Here is a 27,058-nt window from a genome sequence, read left to right as displayed (position 1 = left end):
CTCTCCTGGAGCCTCCAGAAAGAACCAGCTCTGCGGGACCTTGATTTTATCTCCATAAGTCTAATTCCATGCTCTTCTCCTCCATAACTGTAGAAGATGAAGTGTATATTGTTTTCAGCTACTAATGTTTTGGGAATTTGTTATGGAGGCAATAGGAAACGGATCCACCAAGGTTACCAAGATGATATGTAGAAGAAACAGGACAATGGAGGAACCATTCTTTTAAACTACTGTTATTATTTCTGCACTATTTTAATAAGTTGAGCTTTGAGATTATCTAGATCTGAGCATCAGAAAACACCCTGAGCCCCACAAGAAGACTCCTATAGAATTCAAAGAATGTCTCTTAATGACCCCACACCTTTTGAAAATTCATTATATCCACATTTCTGCGTGTGTGTGAAATGGAAAGAATCAAAGGAAAATAAAAAAGGAAGCTGTGGCTATGTCTACATTTATCTCTCTGCTTCTGACTATGTGGAAGGAGCAAGATCCTGGGTGGAAAGTTGTGTTTCCAGGGTTGCAGGAGGAGACAAGCGGTGGAGAGGCCTGTGGCTCACAGCATAGTTGCAAGTGGAAGGAAGCCCTCAATGATCAGGAGCGTGGCTGAGTGAAGAATTCAGATATTGGGCTACACTGCTTCTATCCAGAATCTTGTAGAAGGAGATCACTCCTAACTTAGGGCTCAGGATGGGACTGATGGGGGCCACATGCTCCTTTTTGACCAAGGATCACAAGGCTGTTACCATTTGAGACCCGCATCTGATTTCTTGTGGCATCCATGGATTCTGTGTCAACTAGTCTCCTGTTCCCTCTAGGGAACTTAACAGCGTACCTGAGCATAATACCTGGAGAAGCAATTAGCTGACCATGAAAACATCCAAGGACAAGTTTCACTCAAGGAATATGTAGCTTGAAATGAAACTAGGAAATGGTAGAGATATTTTGAGCAGGAAATATGATTCTAGCTCTCCTCTAGACTTTTATGTATGCAGCCTCATCAAGACCAAGTTGATGGGTATGTGACCCGTGCCGTTGCACAGGCCCTGTACTTAGAAGGGTTTACTGTTCTATTGATGTCATCTTGAAATTCTTAATTTTTTTTTGGTTGTTTTTGACAAAGGGCCTGGCATATTCCTTTTGTGCCAGACTTTGCAAATTACATAGCTGGTCCCCATCTGTGTCTTTATTGCAAGTTGGAAAACAGTTACCTGGGGCCCTCCGGTCATTAGCACCAATAACTGGTCTAATGATATGGACCAATAATATAGTATTAATACAATAATTTCCAAATCTAGCTGCTTCCCTCCATGGGTTGCCACCCCATTGTCCACTACTTCCTGCCACATTTAGTTCTCTTAGTACCCACCTTCAAGTGTGAGCATCAACTAATCCCATGTCTTAATGTAGTGAACAAAAATGTATAATCAAAAACATTATAATTTTATGATGATGAAAGGGACAATTGGAACAGCTGGTCAACCATGAGAGGTTTGACCATCTGCCTATCATCTCAAAGTTTCCAGAGTAGGTTGGAATGGATGCACTGGCTAAATCTGGGAAAATCTACCTGTGCCTGGGTCTGCGGTAGAGGAAAGTAGGAAGGTTGTAGGGGAAAGTTTGATCTCCTCCCTGGGTGCATCTTTTCTTGTCAGGTCATGCATATTTTGGGGCTTGAAAGAACCATATGAAGAAAACTAGAGAAGGTGTATGGTCATTGGAAGACTTTTTCCAGGCCACATCTTCCTTTTTTTCTCTTGGCTCCCAATGCTTTAGACTCTTGGCTTTGTACCTGAAGGCTGGCAAATTTTTAATGAGTAACTTGAGACCTTCATGAAAGACTCTCATGAAAACCCATATGATACAATACTGGGAAGTGTCCCAGGCTCTAAATTTGGACACATCTAGCCACGTATTTGAGTTTCTTCTTCCTAGAATCACCCCAGAGTCTCCCACTCCATGCAGGGAAGATGATCCAACACCATGCCTGGCTCCGTTTGCATGATTTGTGTCATGTAATAAGGGCTTTTGGGACCCACCAGTATAACCCCAAACAACAAATATAGGTTTGGAAAATTTGGTGTGAGAGCAGGCACATGGAGAAAAAGCTTACACTTCAGTAAAACTAACGCACTCCTCCAATTATAGGGCAATATTTCTGTCTCTTTAAAGCCAAATAGTTCCTTCACTAGCTCCTCCCAAGCTCCTCTGAGCTTGCTGCCTGAGAGGTTTGAAGGGTGCAAACACTTTTTCCTCACAGTGAAAGCAAAAGCAGCAGCTCAAACAGGTTCTTTGGAGAACAATGGGGAACTCACCTCCTTCAAAAGAAGGTGAGCCTAGCCTCAGAGCAATCGAACCGTGAGGGGCAGCAGGACATAGTGGTGTGCCTGGGTGTGGGTTCTGCGCCTAGAAGGGACCGAGTACTGTGCCAGCAGCCCAGCAATGAGGATGCTGCCACAGGGGTCTCGGCAGAAGGTAGGGTGGGACTAAGGAGTTTGAGTGGCCCATGACCACACGTCTCCTCTTTAGCAGGACAAACTTGCTGAACAGCATGTCTTCCATCAGTTGCTCTTATGACAGAGTGAGTGCTGCCTGACACCCCATCTGTTTCCCTTGGTAGGAAACTAGTGTCCTCAAGGCAGGTCTTTAGAGCTGGAAGGCAATTTAGAGACCAGTATTTCCTAATCCCTCTTTTTTCCTGAAAGAAAATCTGAATCCCAGACGGTGTGCGTGTGGTTTTATCAAATTCCCCGGGATACCCAGGTCACAAATGGCATAGGAAGTCTAGAATTCAGCTGGCTGTGTTCTTTCCAACATTTAAGAGAGAAATGGTGTGATCGACAGTGTAACAGAGGAGGTAAGGAAGGGATGCCATGGGGAGAGAATGAGCTATTCTATAGAAAACAAATGTGTGTGAAGCCCTTTGTTTGCCTTCCCTAATTCCAGGGTTGCTACCAGTTCACTTTTATGGACAGAGAGTGAAGTACCTCCCATGATCTATTTCTGATCCAATGTAGAATCAAGAACCTGAGAAGGAACCAAGAAGGGACCAGAGCTTGCAAGGTTATGCATGAATGTAGGGTCAGATACACTTTGCATTGGATCCCTCCTCTGCCCAAAGCCCATTAACGCAGTGACCTTGGGCAACTTCATCAACATTTCTGAGGCACCTCTATTTCCTCATTTAAAAAATTAGAGTGGGGGCGCCTATCTGGCCAGTTGGAAGAGCATGGGACTCTTGATCTCAGGGTTGTGAGTTCGAGCCCCACGCTGGGTGTAGAGATTAAATTAATTAATTAATACACTTCAAACATTAGAATACTAAAAATTACTAAATTACTAGAATACTAAAAATTTTATCACTTTATCAGTAAATATTTACATATGTATGTCTGGGAGATAAAGGTCATTAAAATATACCATGATCAGACTTCAAAAAGCAATTAGAATTTTTAAACAATTACCAGATATATTCCAATCCCCAGATTATCTCATAGATTTAAAAATTGAAATCAGGGGCGCCTGGGTGGCTCAGTTGTTTGAGTGTCTGACTTCGGCTTAGGTCATGATCTCACAGCTCATGAGTTCGAGCCCTGCGTCGGGCTCTGTGCTGACAGCTCAGAGCCTGGAGCCTGCTTCTGCTTCTGGGCCTCCCTCTCTCTCTGCCCCTAACCCACTCGCATTCTGTCTCTGTCTCTCTCAAAAATAAATAAACATTAAATTTTTTTCTAAAAAAACAAAATTGAAATCAGCTCCAAATACGGTTCATAAATTGCAATTCTTTCATATCTCTTAAGTTTAATTTGATAAATAAGTTTTCACCTTCCTGTTTCTTTTTGTAAATGTTTCTGTTTAAGAAATGGTTGGTCCTTTGTCCAAGAGAATTGGACAGTGTACATTTTGCTCTTTAAATCCTCAAGATGTCATATGACATGTTCTTCTAGTTTCAGTGTTTTGTATATATTTAAATTTAAGGAGAGGCTTGATCAGATTAAGATTTGCCTGGTTACTTGGGTGGCAATATTTCATAGGTGCAGTTGTAAACTTCCATCAGAAGGCACCTTATATTTTCTTTTGTCTCTTTCTATAATGTATCAGACAGTAATGATAGCCTAGAGTAACTTTGTTTCATTAACGGTCACAAATTATAATATTATTATTCTATCATTCTTTCTTCTTTTATTGCATGGCATAATCCTATAAAAGAAAGTTCCCCTGAATCATACTTTCATTTCCATAAGGTGTAGTTATTAAGACAAAAGGAATGATTGATTCTTTTTTGTCCATGTTCAGACTGATGACATCATTTCCTAGCATACTCCAAAGAGAACACTTCACTTGTTTCGCAATGATGGTATTGTTATGAATTTATGAACTTGAACATATTTGATGAATTTTAATCCATTGAAATTATTATTCTCATTGATACTCAAATTACCCATTCTCTGTCCAGTCAGCCTCTTCAAGTTGGCTCTGTAGTCCTTTCGGTAACATCCAAACATTTTTTTTTTGAAAGTGATCTCTGCACCCAATGTGGGGCTAGAACTCATGAACGTGGGATCAAGAGATGCATGCTGTATTGACAGAGCTAGCCAGGCGTCCCACGGTCTGAGTTGTTTTTGATAGCATCCCCACTTTTTAGTGTGACTAGGATAGTCTAGGATCCACTTGCACATTTCTTGGCCCAGAAATGGAATCGGTACCTTCTCCTAAGAGTCCTAATATTTTTGGTGGAAAATGGCATTTGAAGGGCACAGTATGGGCACTAAGGGTGCGCATTGCCACTGGGCTTGTCCTTGGGCTTCAAAACTACACATGTGCACGAAAAGCTAAGAATAGGACAGGATTTCTGAAAGCAATTTAAGATTTTCTTGACGTTTTTCCCCCCTATTTGGCCTTACACTATATCCCATTAGGACAATAGCCAATGAAGCAACTTTATTTTCAAGTTTCTTGGACCAATTCTTTGTGTGGTTTGTCTATTACACCAAATACTATGTATTTCATTTGCTTTTGATTTTTACCAGTTACCTTAAAATATAGTTTTTGTTTATAATTATGTAAGCTATTTACAGATGTACCTCACTATCTGCAAGCAGAACGTTCCTATGAAATCCTTTATGAAACAAAATGACATAAAGCAGGGCAGCAATTACCATCAATGTACATGGAAAAAGGGTGCGCATTCCCAGATCTCCCCCAAATAACCTCCCTTATGTGTTTCTGATACTTTTAGACACAACTTGTTAACAGATGCACAAATTCAATTGAGAGAAAGCCCACGTGCTCATCTGGCTCACAGCTCTGGTGGCTGGATGGTGAAACCCTGTGTGAGGTTCCCGGAGAAGGTGATTGGCAGCTGGCGTGGACAATGGCCCACTCGGCCTCTCTATTAGCTCAACTGGCTGTAAAACAAATGCGGAACGCTGTATTCGTGTTCAGCTTTTTTTTTTTTTTTTGTACAAATGAAAAATCCTCTTTGAATGTATTTCAGCCAGCAGCAGCAGGTACACATGTAGGTCTTTCATAAAGGAAAAGAGCTGTAATTCGAACTCTCAAAAGGAAGGAAGTACATGCTTTCAAGACAAATCTATGAAATCTAAGTGTATTCAAAGTAGTTTCCAGCTTCTACCCTGTCCCCCGCCTTATTCCTCCCATCCCTCTGTCAGTAACTTCTTTGGTGGCGGTTCAGATGATGTGCCATTGCTTTTTCATGTGCATGAAGTATATGTTGTATTTTGTGCCTACAGTTCATGTTCCTCCCCATTAGAGAAATGACAGTAAACTAAATATCATTTTCTTCACCTTGCCTTTTTTTTGCTTAATGAAATATCCTGGAGATCTCTGAATCCCGGCATAGAGAGGTATTTCTTATTTCTTTCTACAGTTGGATAGTACATCTCTGTGTGTATGTACCTTAGTTTATTTAACCAGACTCCTACTGGTGGGTATTTGGTGGATTTTTTGTCTTTAATTATTACAAATAGTGATGCAGAGAATAAACATATGCCTTATCTTTTCCTGTGGTTTTGTCAGTGTAGCTCTGGGATAAAAGGAAGGGGAACTTCTTCCTCTACCCTTCAAGGTCTTCCAGCTGCACTAAGAATTACATTCACTTGAGGCAGATAAACAAGAGAAAAAAAAAAGCAGTGTGCACAAATGCTCACTAATGAAACTAAGACCAAGAAAAATGACCAAGGCAGGCAGTTTTTATACTTTTTAGGCTAAGAGACGATGGATCTGTGAGGGATTGACAAAACAAGGAAGACTTAACTTTGGGAGCATCTGTTAGGGAGGAATTCCAAAGAGACTTTGGGCTGAGGTAGTAAATTAGAAAGTAGTGGGCTGTTTATACAGTCTTCTTGGCTCTAAATCTCCCATCCCTGGTCATAAGGGTGTTTCTTTACCTCCTGGGACAGGAAGGGCACATTTTACACTGGAGATTTGTTTCCTGCTTGCAGGGGGACAGAAGAGGGTCTTAGTAATCTTCCCACACAGGCTGTATCTTAAGTTACTTTTATATGAAATAGTATGTCAAAGTTGCACGTTTAGGGGTGACCTGCCCTTGACCACTACAGGCATAAATCCTAAAATTGGGACTCACAATCCGGAATAAATGTATATGTAATTTGTATGATATTGCTAATTTCTCCTCTGTAGGTTTTAGACTGTTTTTCTATTCTCATTAGCCACGGAGAAGAGAACCTGTTTCCTCTAAACCTTTACCGACTGATTATAGCAGCAAATTTTTGCACTTTTGCCAAATCTGTAAGTGGAGAAATAGTATCTCAGTGTAATTTTAATTTGTTATATTTAGTTTTTTTCTTTGCCTACGTTGGGTTTATATTTCTCTACTTTGAGTGTTCATATATTTTTACATAGTTGAGGAGCATTGACATTTCTATTTTTTCTTTGAACTGTTTATTCATACATCTTGCTCCATTTTCCATCGAGCTTTTGGATATATGTGTCTCTACCTTTAGGTATTCTTTGTATAAGAGGAGAATTAACCCTCTTTGATATAGTCTGACATTCGTATTTTAATTGTCCATGGTGTTCGTTGTCTCCCATTGTCTTTTAGGTCTTTATGTAGTGAGATGTATGAATCCTTTTCCTTACAATCTTTCAAATCTTAGAAAGAGTTGCCCCGCCCCTAGGTTACAAAGGATTGGTCTGAGTTTCTTCTAGTATTTATGTGGATTGATTTTTAGTGTTTATATTTCTAATGTATTTGGCAAGTGAATGGCGTGAAGACGTGGGTGCAGTTTTGTCTTTTTCTGTGTGGTTTTGTAGTTATCCCAATGCTGGTTATTAGTCCATCTTTCTCCCCATTTTGTGAGATGCTGCCTTACAGACGATAAATGTAACACGATACAATTGAACTGGATACTCATGAATATAGCAGACCAATTTGGTCTATTTCTGAATTGTCTGTTTTTGTTTTCCATTTATCTCTGTTCACACACACTTCATACTGCCTTAATTATAGGGGCTAAAATATTTTACTATCTGTACATCTGGTCCTCCCTGATCGTTCTTCTCCTTGTTGACTCTACAGGCTAATTTTCTTTCTTCTTTCATCCAAGTGAATAATAGTCAACTATTTTAGCTGCAGAGAAAAAAATGGAGATAAATTTTTTAAAATTTATATTTCTATATAAATACATTAATGAAGTATCTCTTAAAACAGTGTTGAATTTGGGGAAATGTCCGTTCTCTATGAAGGTGTTTTTCTTCTTAAATCTACTAACGAGGATGTGTTGTTGCAATCCATTTTCTCATATTGAACCACCCTAATATTTCTGAAATAAATCACATTTAATTGTGGAGTATTACTTTTTAGTGTCTGACAATTTATTTGGGATTTTTGTATTAGTATTCACAAATGAGACATGTCTGTAGCTTTATTTATTGGTGAAATCTTTGTTAACCTTTGGGATCAATATCACACTTGTGTCATAGAAAGAATTGGAAAGTTTTCCTTCTGTTTTAAGTCATCAGGAATAGTTTAAGAAAGGTTAAGTGAGATCCCCATGAAACCATCTGGACCTGATACTCTTTTGTAGGGGAACTCTTTAACTACTTTGTTGTTTTTCCATGGTGATTGAATTGTCTCATCTTTCTGTCTTTATGGGTCCTACATGGATAATAGACTACTGCAGGATTTCAGGGAGGAACACATAGGTCATAAGAGCGAGGTGATGCTTTCCACTTACCTTCTTTGACTCTTTTTCTTCTCCTTCCTTTCCTTTACACCACAGAGACTGCTGGTAGTGACATGGTGGACCCTCAGGACAACACTCTGAGGATTATTCTGGTGGGGAAAACTGGAAGTGGGAAGAGCGCAACGGCCAACACCATCCTGGGGAGTAGAGTCTTTGAGTCTAGAGTTGCTCCCCATGCTGTCTCCTCCAGGTGTCAAAAAGCATCTAAGGAATGGAAGGGGAGGAAACTTGTTGTTGTTGACACCCCAGGGCTCTTTGACACCAAGGAGACCCTGTACACCACACGTGGGGAATTCAGCCAGTGTGTCCTCTACTCCTGTCCAGGGCCCCACGCCATCATCTTGGTCCTCCAGGTGGGCCGCTACACGTAGGAAGAGCAGAAGACCGTGGCATTGATCAAGACTGTCTTTGGGAAGCCAGCCTTGAAGCACATGATCATGTTGCTCACTCGCAAAGATAACTTGGAGGAGAAGAGCCTGAGTGACTTCTTGGCAGATTCAGATGTGAAGCTAAGAAACATCATCAGCGAGTGTGGGAACCGCTACTGTGCCTTCAACAGCAGAGCCTCAGAGGCTGAGAAGGAAGCTCAGGTGCAGGAGCTGGTGGAGCTGATAGAGGAGATGGTGCAGAGCTATGGAGGGGCTTACTTTACCGATGCCATTTATGAGGACACAGAGAAGAGGCTGAAGCAACGGGAAGAGGACCTGAAGAAGATCTACGCTGATCAATTAAATAATGAAATTAAACTAGTAGAAAAGGAATATGCTGATAAATCACAGGAAGAACGGGAGGGAAAAATAAAATTGCTAAATATGAAGTATGCTGAATAAATAAAAAATATCAGGGAAGAAGCTGAGAAGGGATTATTTAGAGATGGTTCAAATGGGATTATTAGGGTGCTTTCAAAAATATGGCAGATGTCTTGGTAGTAAAGACCATTTCATTTTTTCTTCTGAATTTATGATGATTTGCGATAGTGGTAGATTGTAGTTTCCATAGAGAGCTGGGACAGTAGCTTCTACTTATTCTTCCTATAACCTGACCCTGTTACTCCTGTCACTGAGTTGCGGGGCCTGTGTCCTCTACCTTGGAACTGGGCAGATCTGGGACCATTTCAATTAATAGCAGATGGTTGAAGCAACAACTTGTGACTCTAAGGTTACATGTGGGCAATGCTTCCTTGCCCTCTTGGGGTTCTTGCCCTTGGAACTTGACTGTCATGTTGTGAGAAAGCCCAGGCTGCCTCTTGAGAGGCCCCCGTGCAGAGGGCTTGAAGTCACTGGCCCACTTCCCAGCTCACCTTTCATTTGTGACTCACACCAACTTGCCCACCATGCAAATGAGGCAACACAGAAGCGTGCCCTCCAGCTGCCCCGCCATGTCAGTCGAAGTTGCAGAAAGCAAAGATGATCCATTCCCACTGAGTCCTGCCCAAATGGCAGCTTTATGAGAACAAATAAATGATGGTTTTTGTTTTTAACCAGTGAGCTTCAGTATGGTTTGTTATGCAGTGAGAACTAACCAGAATGAAGCCTCTTCCCAGGTCTCAGTCCCCATCGCCTCCCCTTCCCACCTGTCCCTTTTCACACAAAGTTGGCATAATCAGGCAATGGCATATAGAGTTCAAAGACTCAGGAAAATTCAAATCATAAATCCTGCACATGTTAAGTGTCTGAACCACTGGTCACATGTGTCGTTGCACTGCATGGTCACAAGTACTTTTTAGGGAGGTATTGGGTTTCTCTGGAAAGATTGTTCTGTGGTTCATGGAGATCTGAAAGTCACAGGATTCTCTTATTGTGTTTCTCTCTTTTCTTTTTTAGGGACCATCCTTACTTAAAATGTCTCCACTTGTATCTGAAAAATCCCATCTGGGCCACATAGTTTTCATTTGCCTCTGCAGAATCACACTTCACCCTAGCTCGTTGCCCCCTGAGGCTGATCTAGTTGCACTACATCGGTGGGGTCTCTTGCTCTCTGACTTCTGCCTGGCTGGCCAATGGGAAGTCCAAGTCAGAGGCCCTGTGGAAGTAGAAAAGCAAGGCTGGGGTGTCCATTCCCCCACCTCTATCTCTGCAGGGCCATCTCTGATTAACTGCAGTCCTACCCCAAAGGTCACAGCTCCTCCCTTCGTGGCCTTTCTACCCAACTCCTCTTCTGAATTCCAGTCTTTCTTCACCCCTTCAGGTGGGACTCAATTTTCTTATCGATACTATCAACATCACTGTGGTTTCCAAATTCCCTGTGTCCACAGTGTGTAAGAGGCCCCTTCTCTAAACTTTCTCCAAGTACCTAATGAGAGCAGACTATCTTTTTCTTGTTAGAACCTGATTGATAAATATTATGGTACCCAGTTCTCTTTCAGAGCATCTTTATTGTTGTTGATGTTTTTTCATTCCCTCTAGTGCTTGTTTCCTGACACCAGAAAAATCTCTCCTTACCCTTCCATGCTGTGACATTTGCAGTAAGTAGATGAAAGGTTCTGTCTTGCTAAAATAATAGAGAAACTTCAAAGTTAGATGGTGACTGTCAGTCACTCACAAGGATTGCAGACATCCCAACTCCAAATTATTAGAATTTTTATTCGTCCTTTGTTTTGTCTGTGAACATGACTGAGAGTATTTACCATATCAGTGACTTTTCAGGAGATGGATTAGAGATTAGGTCTGGAAAATTTAAGATTCTAAATACCCGCTCATTCTAAGATTCCTCATAAGTATGCAGAATGCAGTAAAAACACGGAAGAAAAAATCCTCTCGTGAGAAAACATGTGTCAAATAACAAAGTGAGACCAAGTACTCTCTACCCTCATGCACTTCTTATGTTCAAAACTACTTCCTTGTAAGTGACTCTAGTATGTCTAGAGAGCAAAGTATTCCTACCCTGTCCTTTTTCATTTCAGAACCGTTTAAAAGATATTTTCAACCAGAGATATGCAGAAGCATTCTTAATACAATTAACTTGTGTTCAGGCCATTTGAATGTGCAGCTTATGTAAGCTGATTTGTTTTCTCCCAACATTAGATTCCATTTTGGAAGGTAAGAGATAACCAGAGAAAAAACAAGTAAATCAAATAAATCATTACCTCTTCACTTGACAATCGAAATAGTGTTCACTCACTTCTCTTAACATATATTATATTCCAGTTTTCTCTGAATGTGGTTCTATTTCAGTGCTGAAGACTGTGGTATTTCCAGTGTTTAATGTGTGCATGATCCCTGTTGTTGAAATATGTGAGAGTCATGACTCATGATGGGGAATTTACACTGGGATTTATAGAGGAAGACCTGAGGAAAGATTTAGGGTATGAAGTCTACTGTGAAGGATGTGTATGATGTGTCCATGTGGGTGATGGGTACAACGGTCATGCTTCTATTCACAAACGGGAAAGTTCATGGTGACGGGTAAGATTTTCAGGGGAAGGATAGAGTCAGGAGCAACAGCGTTCAGTTAGGTTTGTGACAAGTTCAATATCAGATGTCAAAGTTAGGGTCCAATGTAAATGACCTGCATTAACTTCAAAGTTATTGGGTCAGAAGGCTATATGAAAGGCTTGGGGTAACATAAATATCTCCCTTAATATCAGTTGAATCTTTACTAATTGCAAATACCCCGCAGTCCATAACTCTATGCTAGAAGATCCATATAGGATGCCCAAAGGAAGAAGCAAGAACCAGTTTTGTGAGGTTTAGTCCTTCAACTAATTAGATAGATATTTGAAGGGGTCAAGAGGAAAGGACCTTTTCTGTTAGGTTTTAGCATTTAAGTAATCTCTACACCCAACATGGGGCTCCAACTCATGACCATGAGATCAAGGGTCACGTGCTCTTTCAAATGATCCAGCCAGGCATCCCAAGAGGAAAGGGCTTTTTAAACGAGAACATTTAATTTATAGGGACAATGACAACTTAGTATTGGTCAGTTCTTGGAGTTCATCTGTGACAGAATCGTCTCCCCAGGGCAGAAGGTGACCCAGGTGTAACCGTGTGACTATGTAAGGGAAGCCCCACAGGGAGTTGTCTCTGCGTGCCATGTCCAGAGAGATGGAGGTTCTCTCTCTCCTGAAACCTAGTGAGGCGGCCTCTGGAGTTTGATACTGCCAGAGGGGTGTGGGCGGTGTACATTAAGAGACTTGTGCGTCCTTCGGAGTTTGGCTCTGCTGCCTTGTGGTCATGGGATACATGAAGGCTGTTGCTTTGCTCTGTGGAGGGAGCAGAGTACACATGGTGGTGGAGATCTTGGACGCAGTCAGAACTTTCACTAACAGGGGGGCAAAAGTATGTGTTCTTCATATATCAAATGGGGCCACATGGGAGGGAGGCACCCAAAGCCAGTTTGAAGGGGACTTGCCCAGGGGCCCAGCAGGGATCCCAGCAGCTTGTATGTGCATCAGAGTTCTGGAAGTCTGGCACTAGGAACAGACATTGTAGCAAGTGATGGGAGAGGAGAGAGTGGCCTTCTGTTGGGCTTATGATTTCAGATTCCCAGAGGAGACTCTGAAGGCTATTAACAGTGTTCCACGGGGAAAAGAGCCACTAAGAATGCTGCCACTGTCCCCCCACCAAGGCCAGACTATACTTGACTCATCTTCAGTGTTTCTGCCTCTTCTCCTCAAGCCCATGAAGAATCAGAGCCAAGGTAAGGACAGGAGGAGAATGGCAGTGTGGGGAGAGCTGTAAGCAGCCCTGTCTACACTGCAGGTTCTTCTCTGGGAGCAGGCACATCCAGGGATGCCAGGGACAGTAGAAGATTTACCCTTTAGCAATATTTTTAAAAAGTTTTTGTATATATATATATACAAAATACAAATAATATATATATTATTGTCAATAAATTGTCAAGTTAGCTAACATACAGTGCATACAGTGTCCTCTTAGTTTTGGGGGCAGATTCCTATGATTCGTCACTTACATACAACATCCAGTGCTCATCCCAACAAGTGCCCTCCTCAATACCCATCACCCATTTTCCCCCCTCCCCCACCCCCCATCAACCCTCAGTTCGTTCTCTTTTTAAGAGTCTCTTATGGTTTGCCTCCCCCTCTGGTTGAAATTATTTCTTCCCTTCCCTTCCCCCATGGTCTTTTGTTAAGTTTCCTAAGTCCACATATGAGTGAAAACATATGACATCTGTCTTTCTCTGACTGACTTATTTCACTTAGCATAATGCCCTCCAGTTCCATCCATGTTGTTGCAAAAGGCAGGATTTCATTCTTTCTCATTGCCAAGTAGTATTCCATTGTATATATAAACCACATCTTTATCCATTCTTTTGTTGATGGACATTTGGGCTCTTTCCATAATTTGGCTATTGTTGAAAGTGCTACTATAAATATTGGGGTACATGTTCCCCTGTGAATCAGCCCTCCTGTATCCTTTGGATAAATTCTTCATAGTGCTATTGCTGGGTTGTAGGGATGTTCCATTTTAATTTTTTGAGGAACCTCCATAATGTTTTCCAGAGCGGCTGCACCAGTTTGCATTCCCACCAACAGTCAAGAGAGTTACTGTTTCTCCACATCCTCGCCAACATCTTTTGTTTCCTGAGTTGTTAATTTTAGCCACTCTGACCGGTGTAAGGTGGCATCTCAATGTGGTTTTGATTTGTATTTCCCTGATGATGAGTGACGTTGAACATCTTTGCATGTGTCTGTTGGCCATTTGGATGTCTTTCTTGGAAAAGTGTCTATTCATGTTGTCTGCCCATTTCTTCACTGGGTTATTTGTTTTTTGGGTGTTGAGGTTGGTAAGTTCTTTATAGATTTTGGATACTAACCCTTTATTTGATATGTCACTTTTAAATATCTTCTCCCATTGCATTGGTTGCCTTTTTGTTTTGTTGATTGTTTCCTTTGCAGTGAAGAAGCTTTTTATCTTGATGAGGTCCCAAGAGTTCATTTTTTCTTTTATTTCCCTTGCCTTAGGAGACGGGTCGAGCAAGAAATTGCTGGGGCTCAGGTCAAAGAGGTTATTGCCTGTTTTCTCCTCTAGGGTTTTAATGGTTTTCTCTCTCACATTTAGGTCTTTCATCAATTTTGAGTTTAATTTTGTGTATGGTGTACGAAAGTAGTCTGTTGCTTCATTATTGGTATATAGAAAGGCAACTGATTTCTCTACATTGGTTTTGTATCCTGTGACTTTGCTGAATTCATGTATCAGTTCTAGCAGCTTTTTGGTGGAGTCTTTCAGGTTTTCCATGTAGAGTATCATGTCATTGTGGAACGTGAAAGTTTGACTTCTTCGCCAATTTGGATGCCTTTTATTTCATTTTGTTGTCTGCTTGCTGAGGCTAGGACTTCCAACATGATGTTAAACAACAGCCATGAGAGTGGACATCCCTGCCATGTTCCTGATGTTGGGGGAAAGCTCTTACTTTGTTTCCACGAGGACGGTATTAGCTGTGGGCTTTTAATATATGGCTCTTATGAAGTTAAGGTAGGTTCCTTCTATCCCGACTTTCTTGAGGGCTTTTATTAAGAAAGGATGCTATATTTTGTCAAGTGCTTTTTCTGCATCTACTGACAGGATCATATGGTTCTTATCCTTTCTTCTATTACTGTGATGTATCACATTAATTGATTTGAGAATATTGACCCAACCATGCAGCCCAGAAATGAATCCCACTTAATCGTGGTGAATAATTCTTTTGAGATGCGGTTGAATTTGATTTGCTAGTTTTTAGTTAGGAATTTTTGCATTTATATTAACCAGGGATATTGGTCTGTAATTCTCCTTTTTAGTGGGGTCTCAGTCTGGTTTGGGAATCAAGGTAATGGTGGCTTCACAGAATGAGTCCGGAAGCTTTCTTCCATGTCTATTTTACGGAACAGCTTGAGAAGGATAAGTATTAACTCTGTTTTAAATGTCTGGTAGAATTCCCCTAGGAAGCCATATGGCCCAGGACTCCTATCTGTTGTTAGATTTTTGATAACTGATTCAATTTCTTCACTGGTTATGGGTGTGTTCAAATTTTCTATTTCTTCCTGTTTGAGTTTTGGTAGCGTGTGGGTGTCTAGAAATTTGTCCATTTCTCCAGGTTGTCCAGTTTGTTGGCATGTAATTTTTCATAGTATTCCCTGACAATTGTATTTCTGTGATGTTGTTTGTGATCTGTCCACTTTTATTTGTGCTTTTTATCTATTTGGGTCCTCTCTCTTTTCTTTTTGAGAAACCCGACTAGGGGTTTATCAATTTTGTTTGTTTTTTCCAGAAAAGAAAAAAACTAGCTATTAGATTCATTGATCTGTTATACGGTATTTTTTTGGCAAGGGGGGGTCTATATTTTTTATTTCTGCTCTAATCTTTATTATTTATCTTCTTCTGCTGTTCTGCTGGCTTTGGGGTTTCTTTGCTGTTCTGCTTCTACTTCCTTTAGGTGTGCTATTAGATTTTGTATTTGGGATATTTCTTATTTCTTGAGATAGGCCTGGATTGCAATGTATTTTCCTCTTAGAACTGCCTTTGCTGCATCCCAAAGGATTCGGACAGTCATGTTTTCATTTTCACTTGCTTCCATATACGTTTTAATTTCTTCTTTAAGTGCCTGGTTGACCCATTCATTCTTTAGTAGGATGTTCTTTGCCTCCAGGCATTTGGAGGCTTTCCAAAATTTTTCTTGTGGTTGACTTCAAGTTTCATAGCATTGCTGTCTGAAAATATGCATGGTATGATCTCGGTTCTTTTACATTTTGAGGGCTGTTTTGTGTCCTAGGATGTGATCTATTTTGGAGAATGTTCCATGTGCACTCAAAAAGAATTCTGCTGCTTTTGGATGAAAAGTTCTGGATATATCTGTCAAGTCCATCTGGTCCACTGTATCATTCAAAGCCATTGTTTCTTCATTGATTTTTTTTGCCCAGACGATCTGTCCATTGTTGTAAGTGGAGAATTAAAGTTTCCTCCAATTACAGAATTTCTATTGATAAGATCACTTATGTTTGTGATTAACTGATTTATGTATTTGGGTGCCATCAAGTTGGGAGCATAAACATTTACAATTGTTAGCTCTTCTTGATGTATAGACCCTGTAATTATGATATATTGCCCTTCTTCATGTCTTGTTACAGCCTTTAGATCAAAATCTAGTTCGTGTGATATAAATATGGCTACCCCTGCTTTCTTTTGACTTTCAGTAGTATGATAGATGGTTCTCCATCCCCTCACTTTCAATCTGAGAGTGTCCTCAGGTCTAAAATGGACCTCTTGTAGACAGCATATAGATGGATCTTGGGTTTTTTTTAATCCATTCTGATATGTTATGTGTTTGATTGGGGCATTTAGTCCATTTACCTTCAGAGTGATTATTGAAAGATATGGATTTAGTGTCATTGTGTTACCCGTAGGTTTCATGCTTGTGGTGATGTCTCTGGTCTTTTGTAGTCTTTGCAGCATTCCACTCACAGAGTCCCCGTAAGGATCTCTTGCAGAACTTGTTTAGTGTTCATGAATTCCTTCAGGTTTTGTTTGTCTTGGAAAGCCTTTATCTTTCCTTCTATCCTGAATGACAGCTTTGCTGGATAAAGGATTCTTGGCTGCATATTTTTCCTATTCAGCACATTGAATATTTCCTGCCACTCCCTTCTTGCCTGCCAAGTTTCAGTGGATAGGTCTGCTACTACCCTTATGTGTCTACTCTTATAGTTAAGGCTAGTTTGTCCCTGGATGCTTTCAGAATTTTCTGCTTATCTTTGTATTTTTTCCAGTTTCACTATGATATTCTGTGGAGAAGATCTATTCTTGTTAAATCTGAAAGGAGTTCTCTTTGTCTCCTGGATTTGGATGTCCATTTCCTTCCCCAGATAAGGGAAGTTTACAGCTAAAATTTGTTCAAGTAAACCTTCTTCCCTTTTTCTCTCTCTTTTCTTCTTCTTCTTCTGGAACTCTTATGATATGGATATTATTATGTTTCATTGAATCTCCTCGTTCTTTATTTCTCCCCTCAGGGTCTAGTATGTTCTTATCTCTCTTTTTCTTGGCTTCATCATATTCCATAATTTTATCTTCTATTTCACTTAATCTACCTTTGCCTCCTTCATCCTTGCTGTCACTGCATCTAGTTTATTTTGCACCTCATTTACAGCATTTCTTAATTCGTTGTGACTATTTCTTAGTTCCTTGATCTCTGTGGCAATAGATTCTCTTCTGTCTTCTATGCTTCTTTCAAGCCCAGTAATATGACTATTATTCTAAATTCTTGCTCAATTATATTGCTTATATCTGTTTTGAGCAATTCTCTAGCTGTCATTTCCTCCTGGAATTTCTTTTGAGGAGAATTCTTCCGTTGCATCATTTTGCCTTGTTTTCTGTCCCTTATGTGTTTTAATAGCTTCTTATGGGTCTTGCTCCTGTGAAGACTATTATATTAAAACAGGGGGTCATAATGTTGTCCAGGACCTGGCCCTTCAAGAGGTATTTTTGGAGTGTGTTTTGTGCTCTCTGTCGTTTAGACGCTGATTACTTTATCTCCCTATTCCTAGTGGTGGTTTGGACCTTCCACCAGGAGTGCTTTGATTTGTTTGTTGAAGTATGCATGGAAAAAATAATTTTTAATGGGAGGGGTGGTGGTGTAAGAGGCCTTATCCCATACAAAGAGAGAAATGACAGAGGCAGGGAAAAAGAAAAGAAAAAAAAATTGACCAAACAGAGATCAGAGAAACTTTATGGCTTAGTCCATAGAGAGAGAGAGAGAGAGGAAAATAAAGGAGATACAGAAGAGGCATAAAGAGAATAGATTAAAAATGTCTGCTTAAACAAACCAACAACCAGAATAACCAGCCTAGAGAAGGGAAGAAATAAGAGGAAGAAGAAGAAGAAGAAGGAAGAAGGATGAAAGAAGAAGAAGAAGGAGAAGAAGAAGAAGAAGAAGAAGAAGAAGAAGAAGAAGAAGAAATATATATGTATATATATACATAAAATAAAAATTGACCAAGAATCAAATCAGAGAATGGAAAATTACTGGACCAATATCTGATGGTGCCTTGTATCCAGTGCCTGTGCTTGTCTGGAGGAGGGATTGTTTGGTTCAGTCAGTGTTGAGTCTTGCTCTGTTAGACACACAGTTACCAGGTGCAGAGGGGCATGCTTTGGTGTGAGCAGGTCCACCTCCACTGTCGATCCATTGTCCATTCCCTGAAGCCCCACCTTGCTGGTGATGGGGAGTAAAATGGTGACACCTCAGTCTCTCCTCCCCAGATCAGGCATCTTAGACCACTCTGTTTAGGTCGTCCTCACAGTGCCACAGGAGCACGAGTGGGCAGTCTGTTTCGCTCCAGGATCTTGGGTCTCCCAGGCAGTCGGCTGGGATTCAAACCCCAATGTCTTAAAGGATCCTGCTCGACGTGCCCCAGTTCTGGCACACTGTCACTCCAGTGTATGGGCACAAAGGGCCTCTGGGTGGTGGGGGGGGTCCTGCAGTGTCCTTTGTCCTTGGAATGGCTATTTGCCTTCTTCCCACAGCGCTCAAGGGAGGGGATTGCTCTCTCCACCTGTGCCTGGGAGCTGGCTACAGAGTTTGGGCTGACTCCCCTCCTCCCCAGGTACACAAAGAGGCCGGAGAAAGCCCTGCAGTTAAAAATTGGTTCTTTCTCCATTTTTTCTGTTCCCCAACCCATGTTTTTTCTCTTGTCCAAATACAACCTTCCACTTCTGCAACCTCTCTTTCGCTTTCTTTTGTCTTTCTGCAGAAGGGGATCCCTCCCCCTCTGTTCCTACGCTGTCTTTTTTTTATCTCTCCCAGTTTGAAATCATGCATCTATGGCCCATCACATTGTCCCCATGGGCCCCTGGAGATGTTTCTGTCACTCTGTAGCCTGGATTCCTGGAATTTCAAGCCTTCTCGCCTCAATACTTCTGTGTTTGAGGGACGAGGGAACTTCAGATTCCCTTACTTCTCTGCCATGTTAACTCCTTCTGAAAATTTTTTCAAGTGTTTATTTATTTGTGTGAGAGAGAGAGCATGAGCAGGGGCAGGGCAGAGAGAGAGGGAGACACAGAATCTGAAGCAGTCTCCAGGCTCCAAATTGCCAGCACACAGCCCAATGTGGGGCTCAAACCCATGGACCTCGAGATCATGACCTGAGCTGAAGTCAGACGCTCAGCTGAGTCACCCAGGCGCCCCACCCCTCAGTGAAATTGAGAGTGTGATTATTACACTAGATGATTTGAGTACATGAATGTGACCAATAGTGATTGGAAAGGTTTTTTGTTTAAGGCAGAACCTGTGTAAGGTTTCCTTCAGGTGGCACGGATGGAGCCAGTTTGAAGGGCCGATGGGAGGAAAGAATAAGTGTCTTCTCTCCCTGTCCTTGTGACATCCCTCTTATTTAATCACATAGTTGCACACAGGAGGACTTTGATGGAGAGGAGATTCCAGTAGAGAAGAACCCCAAGATCTTGCCGATCCTAATTCCTGTAGCTGAGATGTGTGTTTCCTATGAGTGTAGCACCGGGAATCCAGGTGACAGGCACTTTGCTCGTGCAGAGAACTGACAGGAAGTTCCCACATCCCACCAGGGAGGGACATTTATGTGTAAATCACAGAGAATCTAGAGATTCAGAGAGGTGGAGTAGGGCCTCCAATATCTCAGGTGGGTCAGGGTCCCTCTGGGCCCTGGGCCTTACTTATTCAAGGTCAATCAGACCCAAGACTTGACCAGCTAAAAGTCTGTGCCAAGGAGTGTCCACATCCTTGTGTCCGAGGAGAGGACAGGCGGTCAAGAGCACAGCAGCGAATGGACATGATCTTTACATCTGTGTGGGTGACTTTGCCGGCAAGCTTGTGGCGTGGCTGGGGCTAAATTTCTGAGTACACTTAGAGACCACAACTTGGCCTTTTGAGAATGAATTTCATTTTTGACAGTCTCAATCTGGTAAATAGGGTGAGTGACCAAAGCATGCTAGTGTTTGGAAGCAAAAAGAAGCTACACATTAGAGACTTGTCTTCCATTGTCGCCTTTAACTCTGAAGACGATTCTGCTGAGGGAGTTTCAGAGACGTTGCGAGTGATGAGCCCTGAAGATGCATGTTCCAGAGGCAGCGATCATTTGCCAAAGTGCTGTGCACATAGTCCATGAACAACAACCCAGAGTGCATTTGTAATCATTTGTGAATGTGGATGTAAGGTTGCATAATTTCTGGCATGTTTTTAAAACAGTGGTCTATCTATGTTTATTTCATTTATTTATTTTCGGCCTAGTCTATGTTTATGAACAAAAATACAAAATGGAATATCTGAGGCAATTGTTCTGAAGTTCTTTCTTCCTTTTAAGAAGTATCTTGATTATCTGAAATTCTTCCTAAGTTGGACTGCATTCTCTGGGGTTTGGGATCAACAATTACCATGTTGCAGAAGGTGGCATTGATGGTAAGAAAACCTTCTTCTTAAGGACCTGAAGCTCTGATCTAGGTGTGGCCATGTATAATATCATGTCATCTGCAAAAAGTGAAAGCTTCACTTCATCTCTGCCAATTTTGATGCCTTTGATTTCCTTTGTTGTCTGATTGCTGATGCTAGAACTTCCAACACCATGGTAAACACAGCGGTGAGAGTGGACATCCCTGTCGTGTTCCTGATCTCAATCCCTCAGAAATACAAGCAATTCTCAAGGAATACCATGAAAAATTATATGCCAACAAATTGGACAACCTGGAAGAAATGGGCAAATTCCTAAGCACCCACACACTTCCAAAAGTCAAACAGGAAGAAATAAAAAATTTGATCAGTTATCAAAAATCTCCCAACAACTAAGAGTCCTGTACCACATGGTTTCCCTGGGGAATTCTACCAGACATTTTAGGAGAGATAATACCTATCTTTCTAAAGCTGTTCCAACAGTAGAAGGGGAAGGAAAACTTCTAGACTCAACCTTTGACGCCAGCATTACTTTGATTCCTAAACCAGACAGATACCCAGCAAAAAAAAAAGAGAACTACAGGCCAATATCCCTGATGAATATGGATGCAAAATTCTCAGTAAGCTACTAGCAAATCAAAATCAACAGCATATAAAAAGAATTATTCACCGTGATCAAGTGGGATTCATTCCTGGGCTGCAGGGCTGGTTCAACATATGCAAATCAATCAATGTGATACCTCACATTAATACAAGAAAAGAAAAGAACCATGTGATCCTGTCAATCGATGCATAAAAACCATTTAACAAGATTCAGCATCCTTTCTTAAAAAAAAAACCCTGGAGAAAGTCGGGAGAGAAGGAACATACTTAAACATCATAAAAGCCATTTATGAAAAGCCCACAGCTAACATCCTCAATGGGGAAAACCTGAGAGCTTTCCTGTTTTTTTTTTTTCTAATAGCAACTCAAGCGGACTAAGACAGTGTCTACGTTTTGATAAATGCTCACACACACAAAAAATGTTTGTTTCCCTTTGCCATGAATCCACTCCATATAAAACACTACCAGTCATTGCACTATTTTTTGAAGAAAGAAAAATACATCCAAACTACTAAAATGAATTAAGGACATTTGAAAGTTAACCACATTTATTTGAATAGTGTACATATAGTCAAAAGTGACATTTGAATGCTAAAATTGAACTTGAGCCTTTTCAAAGTCGACACAGTGTCCAAGGCGTCCTGAGTCATTAAGACTCCCAGTCTGAAACTCCAGGTTTCCTTTGAAATTGGGTTTAAGTTCCCCTCAGCGCCTTGACCCAGCCCCTTTACCCTCCAGGCTCCCCGCATTTGGAAGGGCAGCTCCTTCAATCTGGGCCTGGAGCCCCCCGCTGGAGAAGCAGCAGGACAAGTAACAGTGCGCCCCCCAGCAGCAGGAGCGCCAGCGGCCACAACCGCCTTGCGGCCTCCAGCCAGCGCCGCCCCCGCCCCCACTGCCGACCCCACCCCCGCCCCAGACCGCGGGCCGCCAGCCGCGTGGCCACCAGGCGGAGCGTGTCCTCGGGACGCGCGTGGCGCCGGGCCCACGCCAGGCTGTACACGTCGTCGGTGAAGGGCGCGCCGTCGTGCTCCAGCGCCAGCCGCTCCACCAGCGCCAGCAGCTCGCCCACCTGCGCATCGCGCTCGGCGCCTTCCGCCCGGTTGTCCAGGGCGCACACGCGGCCGCCGCACTCGGCCACCAGGGCCCGCAGCGCGCGGTTGTCGGTGGCGCGCACGTAGTCGTGCAGCGAGCCCCCCTCCAGGTCCTCCCGGCGCGTGAAGACGAGCACGGCGCGCGCCAGGACGCCGGCGCCGAACAGCTCGCGGACGCCGCGCGCCGCCTCCTCGTCCTGGGCGGTGAAGCGGCCCAGCTGCGTGACCAGCAGCAGCGCGTGCGGCCCGGGCGCCGAGAGCAGGTAGCAGCTGGCCCGCTCGGTGCAGTCCGGGTCCGCGTGCCGGCCTTGGGCGGTGAAGAGGTCAGGGGTGTCGGTGACCTCCACGCGCCACCCGGCCCAGCTGCGGCTCCCCAGGGCGCAGCTTCTGGTCACCGGGGTGGCCGCGAGCCTGGACGGGAAGAGCCTGTGGCCCAGGATGCTGTTGCCCGTGGCGCTCTTGCCCACTCCGGTCCTGCCGGCCAGGATGAGCCTGAGCCTGCGCTCCTGCGCGAGGGGCTGCTGGTCGTCCAGGTCCTGGGAACCTGTGAGGACAGAGTAGACGTGGGCCGCCGGCCTGAGAGCGCGCATCCCGCTCCACCTGGGCTCCGGGCTGCTTCCTGAACCGAGGAGGGCACCGATGCCTCCCGCTTCTGCTTGTCCAACCAGGCCTTTCCCAGGCGCTCTGGTTAGAGCTTGTGCGACTCCGGGGCATCTTTAAACACCTTTCTTCCATCTTTGGCTCCAGTGCGTGCACCTGCCCCCCAGTCCATGCTCTGGCACCGGGTATACACTGCTCTGGAGGGTCCCCCTCCACGGTCGCAGGCCATGACTTCAGCTGACATTACCTCTGGTCGTCCGCACCTTGCAGAGCTGCTCTGTGCTTGACGACTTCCCAGGCCTCTGCCAGACTTCTCCCAGGGGCCATCCCAGCGTGGAGATGTGGGAGGGCACAGAAGGCCTGGGAGTGAAGGGCTGTCTGGAGTCCCAGACAACCCCGGGTTGGAATCACAGCCCCGCATGTGCCAGCTGTGGAACCCTGGGCAAGTTTAGTCTAAGCCTTTAACGTCTCCTGCATAATGGGAGGGGTGACAGAGAGTTGTGTCTCCCAGGGTTGCTCAGAGTATTAGGTGACAGGATCTCTTTGCTTCTTCCCTTCCTCCACTTCCCCTCCTCCTCCCTCTTCTCTCTAGGAAACCTGCTTCCAGTAAGACACAGTTAACCCTCCATCCTTGTTCACGGACACAGTCTACCTGGTAAACTGTGTTCCCTCTAGTCCATGATCTCAACCCTCCACAACTTCTGTGGGGATCAGAGTAGATGTATTATCCTCATTGTACCCTTTGGGACCCAAGGCACAGGCTAGTCAAGGCACTTAATATCCTACAGTAAGGCAGGGGCAGAGGTCCAGCAAAAATGCAAAGCTGGGGCTCTAGCTGTTTCACCCCAGCATGGACACATGTCTAGGATTGTCTCTGTTCAGTCTTTTTTTTTTTTTAATATTTATTTATTTTTGAGAGAGACAGAGACAGAATGCAAGTGGGTTGGGACAGAGAGAGAGGGAGACGAATCTGACACAGGCTCCAGGCTCTGAGCTGTCAGCACAGAGCCCAACGTGGGGCTCGAACTCAGGAGCTGGAGATCATGACCTGAGCTGAAGTCAGACGCTCAACCGACTGAGCCACCCAGGTGCCCCAATGTCTCTGTTCAGTCTTGAGTTAGCCCATGGCCTTGGGACCCAGAGCTGACATCTAGGGGCAAGTACACACTGAGATCAGTTCTTACCATAGGCATTTTCTTCATCTCTGGCCATCTTGCGTCCTCCCATGCCCACCTGAAAGAGTTCCGAACACAACCTATTAGTTCCTTCATTCCTTCAATCATTCATTCGTTTATCGAATAGGTATAACTACCTAAGGTGGCTCAGGCAAGGTCCAAAGAGCTGGTGACATCGCAATGAAAGGGTCATGCTTCCTGCCCTCCTCTGAACATCAGAATTTGGGGAAGAACCCTGGAAGGACCTGGTTGGTATTGGAACGAAACCGTGAGAACCTTTGGTGAGCCTCGTTGGTCCTTTCAGGGACCCTGAATGCAAATGACAGAGTGGTGGTGATAACCCGTCCTCTGTGTCAGTGAGTGAGCCTTAGCTGAGAATTTCCCAGGTAATTTATGTCAGTGGCATTAACTGTAGGCACAAAGTTTTGTCAGAAGAGTCCACAGCCAGGGGAGACTTTGGAAAACCCTGCGAATCAGAAATTCTGCTCAGTGACTTGGGGAACAACCTTAGGGCGGTTGGCCGGGGATGGGCGGGGGTGGGGGGACAAGAAGCGAGTTTGCAGTTTGCTTTTGAAAATTGGGAAAGATACCTATCTTCCATGTTGATGTGAAGAACCTGTGATCTGCTCTCCAAACACCAAAGAATTTGGCTTGTGTCATTTGTGTAAATATGACCTGTGTCCTGGAGAGATGGGACACTCCCTTCCGGCTCCTGGTGTTCCTGCCCTGAATCTGAGGCCTCTCAAACTAAGCGATGACCCCAAGTCTGGCAGGATTTACTACAGCTAGCCACTCAGTGATGGAGTCTGCTTGATCTCACGAGGACCTGGTCACAAGGGCGCAGCTCTGCTCTGTCTGCTTCACCAGCCCTGTGTCCCACTCACTCCCCTTCTGGGTCAGCTGCTCCGCAGAGGACAGGTTTCAGGGCCTTTCCAGCCCGCCTGTGCGCTCACCCCCATGACCACTCCTTCTCTCCCACATTTCTGTCTGAGTCTTGTCTGTGCTCCGCCATCCATTTCAAATGCTACCTCTTCATGGCAACACCTGGCTACTGCTGTGTCCCATGGGCAACACACAAGGACAAGCAAAGGGAAGGGTTGATTGATAACTTGTCTCTGACCCGTTAGATGACAGGTTTGTCTTCTGCGTAATGCCCCTTTCGGCTCCCCAAATCCCTTGGTAAAGTTGATTCCACAGGCCTCAGGTGAGTAGTGATCTTGTGTGTAAAAATTAGCAAACTCCCATAACTGACTGCACAGCAGAACTGGAGAAACAGCCAGAAGATTCAGTGCAAGGAACAAGAATTTAGCTAAAGCAAGAAGTCCTTATCGATGATGAAAATGACCAAGTGTGCTCTAGGAAATCCACCAGACTCCTGGCCCCTATGGGACTTCCCAAAGGTTTGCGATGGTTTGGGATGGGATTTGAAAAATTCTTCCAGAGTTTCTGAGAGCTGACATCTGGCATTAAGAGGCTTGGAGTCACTGACTGATGTAGAACATGGAGACTCCTAGCATCTTAAGTGCGATTGGATATTATGTAGTCCCCTGCTTCCTGAACCTGCTGTCTTTTGGAAGTATTTATGGGAGTCTTTAAAATATATATTTGACATTTTGTTTCATAGATGTGTACTTTAATAAGAAAAAAGGGGGTGCCTTTGTGGCTCAGTCTGTTAAGTGTTTGACTCTTAATTTTGGTTCAGCTCATGATCTCATGGTTTGTGGGTTTGAGCCCCTCATCAGGCTCTGTGCTGATAGCACAGAGCCTGCTTCGGATTCTCTCTCCTTCTTCTTCATGTGTGCCTCCCCTGCTCATATGTCTGTCTAAAAAATAAACAAACAAATAAATAAATAATAAATAAACGTTAAAAAAACTGTATCTCTCACCCCTCCTCCTGAGGGATTTTTTTTATTAAAAAAAATTATGTTACTGTTTACTTTTTTTGAGAGACGGTGAGACAGAGCTCGAGCAGGGGAGGCTCAGAAAGAGAGAGGGAGATGAAGAATCCAAAGCAGGTTCGAGGCATTGAACTGACAGCACAGAAACCATCGCAGGGCTCAAAGCTTAATGGACCAAGCCACCGAGGTACCCACCCCAACCCCCTGAGTGATTCTAATGCATTGGTTCCTTGCTCTGAGTTTGTGAGCCATTCATCCTGTCCAAGCTCTTCATTTATAGCCAGTGTGTGGGGATGAAGAGGGCTCCAGCCCACAGAGCCCTGGGCAGCTTTGGCGGGGGAAGGGATGTGCAAGGACACACAAGCACGTGTACTGCAGAGGTCTGAAGACCATGTTCATAACTGTTGCTGGCTCCTGCAAGTCCCTGGGCGTGCACAGGGCTGAGGGGGTGGAGGGTGTGAGTGGGGCTTGGCTCACAGACACGATTTCCACTGTGCGATGTGTTCTGAGGTTAGACTCACTTGTTTGTCCTCAGAAATGTCTCTCTCCTTGGCTGCACATGCCCTCAGACGGAGTGTCTGCAGCCTTCTCCAGCGTGTTCAGCCCTGACAGTGCTTCTAGCAAACACCTTTCTGACCAGGCGAGGAGCAGGGCAGGATGAAGTATGTAGTCCTAAGTAAAAGTGTGCTCACTCCAAGGCTGAAGAAGATGCTTACCATTGCTTCTTCACTTGCTTGTTCTGAAACTCAGAGCTCCCTGAAAAGCCTGCAAGGGTGAAGTTATTCTTTGTAGATCCTGCTCCCCTTCCTATGAGGTAGTAGAATGCAGGCGCCCACTCAGTGAGCTGCAACCAGGCCCTGAATTCCTTAGAGCCCACCTAACCTCCCCACTTCCTCCACTCCCCTCTGCCCCAGGTGGCTCCCTTCTTTCCCCTGTGTGCTCACCTTCCAGCAGAAGTGATGACAGGCTCTGCTGTTGGCTGCAGAAACGTGCGACCTGGTGCTGTGCCTTGGGTTGTGATTACAGAGGCTGTTCCTGCCAGCACAGAGCAGGGAGGAAGTCAGAGCCCAGGGAGGGAGGGCCCAGTGGTGCCGATTTAAAGGGACAGGACATGGGCC

At 43.8% G+C, this 27,058-nt stretch overlaps 3 protein-coding genes and 1 pseudogene across 4 annotated transcripts in view; 2 read left to right on the top strand and 2 right to left on the bottom strand.

Moving 5' to 3' along the window:
• The window catches only part of LOC147582963 (GTPase IMAP family member 1-like), a 142,595-nt gene that overhangs the window by 15,821 nt on the left and 99,716 nt on the right, over positions 1-27,058 (bottom strand). The window lies entirely within an intron of this gene.
• LOC112866298 (GTPase IMAP family member 7-like) overlaps positions 6,659-27,058 on the top strand; it is a 155,400-nt gene continuing 135,000 nt past the window's right edge. The window contains exon 1 of the mRNA XM_086686645.1: positions 6,659-6,768. The gene's annotated coding sequence lies outside the window, so the exon portion shown is untranslated. The remainder of the gene's footprint in view (positions 6,769-27,058) is intronic.
• Positions 8,264-9,705, top strand: LOC147582966 (GTPase IMAP family member 7-like; annotated as a pseudogene).
• Positions 21,707-26,996, bottom strand: LOC147582965 (GTPase IMAP family member 1-like). Of its 2 annotated transcripts, none has more exons than XM_086686852.1 (3): positions 26,885-26,996; positions 24,052-24,100; positions 21,707-22,811 (listed from the first exon to the last, which is right to left on the bottom strand). In XM_086686852.1, exons 2-3 carry the CDS (start codon positions 24,092-24,094, stop codon positions 21,943-21,945), a joined length of 912 nt encoding a protein of 303 aa, XP_086542978.1. In that variant the 5' UTR covers positions 24,095-24,100; positions 26,885-26,996; the 3' UTR covers positions 21,707-21,942. The 2 variants fall into 2 exon arrangements, with proteins under 2 accessions (XP_086542978.1, XP_086542970.1); XM_086686844.1 differs by lacking the exon at positions 26,885-26,996 and adding an exon at positions 26,657-26,712.

This window comes from Puma concolor, chromosome A2, assembly GCF_028749965.1.
Source record: "Puma concolor isolate L17-30 chromosome A2, mPumCon1.1.hap2, whole genome shotgun sequence".
NCBI classification, from domain to species: domain Eukaryota; kingdom Metazoa; phylum Chordata; class Mammalia; order Carnivora; family Felidae; genus Puma; species Puma concolor.
Note: the sequence above shows the minus strand (reverse complement) of the source record. Positions and strands in the feature narration are given on the sequence as shown.

What these genes read in the sequence shown, in the direction of transcription:
- LOC147582965 (XM_086686844.1), bottom strand. An exon ending in AGATGAAGAAAATGCCTATG is followed by an intron (nt 22,812 to 24,051) that starts GTAAGAACTGAT and finishes CTGTCCTCACAG; the next exon opens with GTTCCCAGGACCTGGACGAC.